Genomic DNA, 6,022 nt, shown 5'->3' on the forward strand with positions numbered 1-6,022 from the left:
ACAGACACACGCATGCACGCACGCACGCTCGCTAGCGCGCACGCACATACACACACACACATACACGCACACACACACACACATACACACACACACACACACACACACACACACACACACACACACACACACACACACATTTGTGATTGTGAAAACATTGTGTATAATTATAAATGGACGAATACACTCGAACACTTCTGCCAGAAAGAATGCCTTTTGGTAGGCAAGTTTATCTTGTGACGTCTCTAGTTGCACAAACAAACAATGACTCTCATAAGAATAACAGACAAAAAAAACCCAAGTTGCTTGGAACGCAAACGATAGATAAAAATGGAGAGTTGAAACAATGATATCAGACGGGGATATAGCTCAGTGGTAGAGCATTCGACTGCAGATCGAGAGGTCCCTGGTTCGAACCCGGGTGTCCCCTCATCTTTTTGTAATTTATTTTTTATTTTGTTGAAGGAGAGAGACACCGACACGCACGCACGGACGCATGCACGCATGCACGCGCGCACATACACACACACACACAAGCACACACACACAAGCACACACACACACACACACACACATTTGTGATTGTAAAAACATTGTGTATAAATCGACGGATACACACACACCTTTCCGCCCTAAAGACTGCCTTTTGGTGGCAAGTTTATCTTGTGACGTCTCTAGTTGCACAAACAAACAATGATAAGAAGAACAGAGGAAAAAAGAACAAATGGCTTGGAACGCAAACGATAGATAAAAATTGAGAGTTGAAACAAGGATATCAGACGGGGGATATAGCTCAGTGGTAGAGCATTCGACTGCAGATCGAGAGGTCCCTGGTTCGAACCCGGGTGTCCCCTTTATCTTTTTGTAATTTAACTTTTATTTTGTTGAAGGAGAGAGACACCGACACGCACGCACGCACGCACATACACACACACACATTTGTGATTGTAAAAACATTGTGTATAAATCGACGGATACACACACACACACCTTTCACCCCCAAAAACTGCCTTTTGGTGGCAAGTTTGTCTTGTGACGTCTCTAGTTGCACAAACAAACAAACAATGATAAGAAGAACAGAGGAAAAAAGAACAAATGGCTTTGAACGCAAACGATTGATAAAAATTGAGAGTTAAAACAGGGTTATCGGACAGGGGATATAGCTCAGTGGTAGAGCCTTCGACTGCAGATCGAGAGGTCCCTGGTTCGAACCCGGGTGTCCCCTTATCTTGTTGTGATTTAATTTTTATTTTGTTGAAGGAGAGAGACACCGACACGCAAGCACGCACGCACATACACACACACACACACACACATACACACACACACACACACACACACACACACACACGCACGAAGAATAAGATAAAATTGTTTTTGGATCGTTTAAAAAAACAAACGTTTTAATGACAAGTTTCCGATTTTTAATGACCACATTCATTAGTTAGTTTTTAAGCCACCAACCTGGAATGCAAACCACAAGCATTCAGACACACACACATACACACAACACATACACACACACATACGGTCGTGGGCCTTTAAAACCGCTCAAAAAGACCAAACATGTAAACAAAAGAAAACTTCTTTCTTTATTCATGATTTACATCAGGTTTAGAGATTGTCAACACACATGTATATGAACGACTTCATTTCTTTCAGAGTCAGGGAACAAAATGTATACAACCTTAAACAAGTCGCGTAAGGCGAAAATGATATTTTTGGGTGTGAAGAGAAGCGAGATTGTGGTGTATAGACGGTGCCAGAGCACAGGTCATATGCATAACTAATGAGCGGAATGCCGTCTTCCCATTGGCCAGCCGGCCCAAGATCAGTCTCTCTGCCATTTCTGCATCTGCGGTAGCCAGTGCCAGACGTCCCAAACAACTGTGCGAAAATTTTCAACGTTTCAAGGATTTTGGAAAGAGAAGGTACACGTACTTTTACCTTTTTTTGTTTTGTTTTGTTGCTTGATTGTCGAGAGGGGCGATTGAGATCGAAACAGCGGTAATAGGCTCGAGTGGGGCCAATTAGTTGTCTGCAAGGAAAGTTTGGAGTTTGGGAAACTGGGAGACAGCGTGGCACCGTAGGCAGAAACATGTGGTTTCACGTTTGCCGGGAGTGACACTCGAAGGAACGAGGGTGATAGCTAGGTAGACGGTGATGGTACAATTAGCTGACAGCCGTCAGTAAAAGTGTTCAGGGAGAAAAGAAGACAGTATCATCTTCTCCTGGCATTAAAATTGGTCCGAGCAGTGGCAACGCGAATCGCTCGGTCACGTGACTAGTTTCTTTGTGAAGAAAGACGGCGGGAGCGAAAATGTTTACAAGTTGTGCGGTGGTCGGGCACTCTTTCACGTGGAGGTTTCAGCGATTTGTGAACACAGATGAGGGGGTGCGGCCAGATTTAGGTTTTGATGGTTTTGAGCAGATATTCGATGGGAGAGGGGGCCGAAAAATAAGCGACGTTGAATCAATGCTAGAACAGAACAGGGCCATTTTCACCCGGAAAAAATGGGGAGTGATAGTGCTAATGGTGGGGGACAATAATATTGTTCCCGGAACGACACCGAATAAAGTGTTTCGTGAGCTGTGGCATCTGTGTGTGAGGGTGCAAACATTGGCAAACTCAGTAGTGGTGGTGTCAGGGATGACACAGAGATACAGTGGCTGGGGGGGTTTCAATGACATAGCCAGGGAGGTGAATAGGCTTCTTCATCAACAGCTGAAAACGGCACACAGGATAGTGGGTTTGTTCCCCCACTACGTGGCTTTCCCTCCAGCAGAGAAGTTTGCTCAGTATCAGAAACATTTTTTAGCAGATGGGATTCATCTGTCAGGGTCGGGGCACATGCTACTGTACAGAGCACTGAGAAAAGTTCTGTTGGACAGTCGGCATATAGACCAATGAGGTAAGAAGGTGTTGTGGTTGTTCAGCGGGTGAGAGGGAAGTGGGGGCTAATAGTGATAGCCGGTATCCTCTCGTGCTGATGGCAGAACCACAATAGGGGTAGATGCAGCACGGACGGGGTACCAAGGTTTATTCCCAGACTGAAGTGGTTGGGTTCTACCGAAGACGCCAGACGCAGAGCTTTGATGCCGGGAGTGGAATAGGATGGGGTATCCTTTCCAGCTTTTGGAGTGACGTCATTGTTGGTTCTGGTTTGGTAGAACCGGTTGTGACTTCATGGGGAATGTGTATTGGTACAGCCCGTGCTGCATGATCAGATTGACAGTGTTTTCTTAGGTGTACTCTCGTACTGAGGGCAGAACCACAATAGGAGTGTAGATGCAGCGCGAACGGGGTACCAAGGTTTATTCCCAGACTGAAGTGGTTGGGTTCTACCGAAGACGCCAGACGCAGAGCTTTGATGCCGGGAGTGGAATAGGAGGGAATATCCTTTCCAGCTTCTGGAGTGACGTCATTGTTGGTTCTGGTTTGGTAGAACCGGTTGTGACTTCATGGGGAATGTTTTATTGGTACAGCCCGTGCTGCATATATATAAAAAAAAAAAAAAAAAAAAAAAAAAAAAAAAAAAAAAAAAAAAAAAAAAAAAAAAAAAAAAAAAAAAAAAAATAGGCCCCTGATGCTTAGTGGCCTTTGAAATGTTTCAGGATGTCGAAGCGTCCAACCAAGCGACCGGGGCGTCCCTCAAAGCAGCCCCCGAAGAGGTTTCGAGACGAGGAGGCTGAAGGAGAGGACGAAATGGGCGTGAAGGAGTCGCTAACCCAGCTCCTTGCTGAGCAGAAGGCCCTGAGGAAGGAGATTGCGGAGATTCGGGCCGCCAAGACGCCGGCGCCTGAGGCATCGCCCGCAGGATCGACCACCTCTACGGGTGGAAAATCCAACTCAGGCATGGCTGGGCACTCTGGACACTCCGGTGAGCAATCTAACACTAGCGGTACACAGGCGTGGGCAACCGGCAACCAGAAAATGTTGCCCATTGACCTACACGTGCCAAAGACAATAAAGGAAAAGATCTGGAGCGGTGTGGCGGTTAGGTTCGCAATACTCCTGCCCGCGGACCCGAAGGAAATGCTGGAGGAGGACTCGGATGAGGACGATGAAGACAAAAAGAAGAAGAAGAAGAAGAAAGAAAAGAAACTGTTAACCTTCACAGAGTGGGTGAAGGCCTGGAACATTTATATCACTATACTACAGGACAGAGCGAAAGAGGTACACAGGGGCCTGGGTGCCCACTTTGCTCGGGTGTGTACCCTGCATGAGCTGCAGGGCAATTGGCGGGACTATGACTACCGCTACCGGCTCGCAATTGCTGCAGGAGAAAGGGCATGGGGGGACAGCGACGCGGACCTGTTCGCCACCACCCGCTTAGAGCCTGCCACCCAGACCCATGACGGGGGAAAGAAGAAGCCGCAGGGTGGCGCAGGGGGGAAGACTGGAAGTGGAAACCCAGCCAAAGTGGGGGGCTTCTGCTTCCAGTTCAATGAACAGGGATCTTGCAGCCGCCCCAATTGTGGCTTCAAGCACTTTTGCTCGCAGTGTGGGGGGCAACACGCAATCCGAAAATGCAGCGCCAAAGGGCACCCCTTTCGAGCGGGACGGGGGGGAAAAGAAGCAGGAGAAGGAAAGAAATGAAGACTGGGGCACGGGGGCCACGCCAGTGAAGGCGGACAAGCTGGAAAAGTGGCTGGAAGGGTACGATCCACAGAAGAAGCGGGCTTTAATACAGGGATTCAGAGAGGGTTTCCGGGTAGGGTTCACAGGAGCCCCAAATAGTGTAGTTCAGAAGAACCTGAAGTCAGCAGAAGAAATGCCAGAAGTAGTAGAAGCGCACATAAAGAAGGAAATAGAAGAGGGGAGGTTAGTAGGTCCCTTTAGGCATATTCCTTTTACTCAGTTCCAATGTTCTCCAATCGGCTCGTACGCCAAAGGGACACAACAAGCATATAGAAGGACCTGGGTGAGCGTGACTAGTTTTTTGAAACAGAGAGGGTTTTCTACTTCCTTGCCAATGAGCACTGCAGCGGTGTGTCTGTACATTGGTTCGTTGCATGAGGAAGGGAAGGCGGCTTCAACGGTGATGTCCGCAGTTTCAGCAATCAGTTGCGTCCATAAATTGAATGGGTTAGGGGATCCCACTATTGATTATACTGTCAAAAGACTACTGCAGGGGTGCAAAAGGGTGGGTGACAAAGGGAAGGATACAAGGTTGCCCATTACTGTCCCTATCCTTAACTCAATTATGGAGAAGAGCGAGGTGGCCATTGGGGAGAACTACGAGAAGATACGTTTCCGGGCTATGTGCACCTTGGCCTTTCACTCATTATTGCGGGTGGGGGAAATGGCGGTATCACGGGAACCAGAAAACGTATTGCATAGGGGAGATGTCCGACTGGACGGACAGGCATTGACCATAACGTTCCGCAATTTCAAATCTAGCGCAAAACCAGTTACCCATACCGTAGAGAAAGCCAAGGCAGGCGTCCCATGCGCGGTAGAGGCCATGCGGGCCTACATGAGCATTCGTGGGAACGCAACGGGGCCGTTGTTCCGAGCTATGTCGGGGGCACCCATAACGGCCAGGGAATTCAACGAGCAACTACAGTTGGTTTTCCAATTTTGTGGCCTGCCCAAACAGAACTTCAAATCGCATAGCTTTAGGATTGGGGGTGCCTCCCACATGGCTCGGAACGGGGCATCGGACGCTCAAATCCGTCAGGCGGGCAGATGGTCTTCTAACGCTTTCTTGTCTTACATCAGGGTGCACAACTGGTAGATCAGGTAAAACGTAGGGCTTCTCTCTGTGTGCAGTGCAACAGAAAGGGGGAGGTCAGGCACATGTCTGCGTGCAGTGCAGCAGAACATTAACATGGGATCACAGGTGTGCAGTGCAGCCTGGGATTATAAGAAAGTGTGCAGTGCAACTTTCCGAGAAAGGTCGATTTTGCTTGGTGGCGGTACCTGATGTGAGTCATCAGGTGGTGGCGCGTACCGCCGGATTGGTGGTGAATGACAGACATTATGTATTTAATCGATGTGCTTTAATTGGGCTAAAAC

The 6,022-nt window shown here is 48.2% G+C and overlaps 2 protein-coding genes and 3 non-coding genes across 5 annotated transcripts; all 5 read left to right on the top strand.

The window, feature by feature from the left end:
• Positions 1-358: 358 nt before the first annotated feature.
• Positions 359-430, top strand: Trnac-gca (transfer RNA cysteine (anticodon GCA)). The gene has a single exon. It is a non-coding gene; the product is annotated as a tRNA-Cys (tRNA).
• A 352-nt stretch (positions 431-782) lies between these two features.
• On the top strand, positions 783-854 carry Trnac-gca (transfer RNA cysteine (anticodon GCA)). The gene has a single exon. It is a non-coding gene; the product is annotated as a tRNA-Cys (tRNA).
• Positions 855-1,153: 299 nt separating this feature from the next.
• Trnac-gca (transfer RNA cysteine (anticodon GCA)) lies at positions 1,154-1,225 on the top strand. The gene has a single exon. It is a non-coding gene; the product is annotated as a tRNA-Cys (tRNA).
• Positions 1,226-1,694: 469 nt separating this feature from the next.
• On the top strand, positions 1,695-4,879 carry LOC138978278 (uncharacterized). Its single transcript, XM_070350949.1, has 2 exons — positions 1,695-1,931; positions 3,616-4,879. Exon 2 carries the CDS (start codon positions 3,617-3,619, stop codon positions 4,598-4,600), a length of 984 nt encoding a protein of 327 aa, XP_070207050.1. The 5' UTR covers positions 1,695-1,931; position 3,616; the 3' UTR covers positions 4,601-4,879.
• A 328-nt stretch (positions 4,880-5,207) lies between these two features.
• On the top strand, positions 5,208-5,741 carry LOC138977787 (uncharacterized). The gene has a single exon (XM_070350392.1). It carries the CDS (start codon positions 5,208-5,210, stop codon positions 5,739-5,741), a length of 534 nt encoding a protein of 177 aa, XP_070206493.1.
• The last annotated feature ends 281 nt before the right edge of the window (positions 5,742-6,022 follow it).

The sequence above is a fragment of the Littorina saxatilis genome, linkage group LG10 (assembly GCF_037325665.1).
Source record: "Littorina saxatilis isolate snail1 linkage group LG10, US_GU_Lsax_2.0, whole genome shotgun sequence".
Classification (NCBI taxonomy): domain Eukaryota; kingdom Metazoa; phylum Mollusca; class Gastropoda; order Littorinimorpha; family Littorinidae; genus Littorina; species Littorina saxatilis.

Coding starts and splice junctions, on each gene's coding strand:
- LOC138978278 (XM_070350949.1), top strand. CDS start 3,617: ATGTCGAAGCGTCCAACCAAGCGACCGGGGCGTCCCTCAAAGCAGCCC.
- LOC138977787 (XM_070350392.1), top strand. CDS start 5,208: ATGGAGAAGAGCGAGGTGGCCATTGGGGAGAACTACGAGAAGATACGT.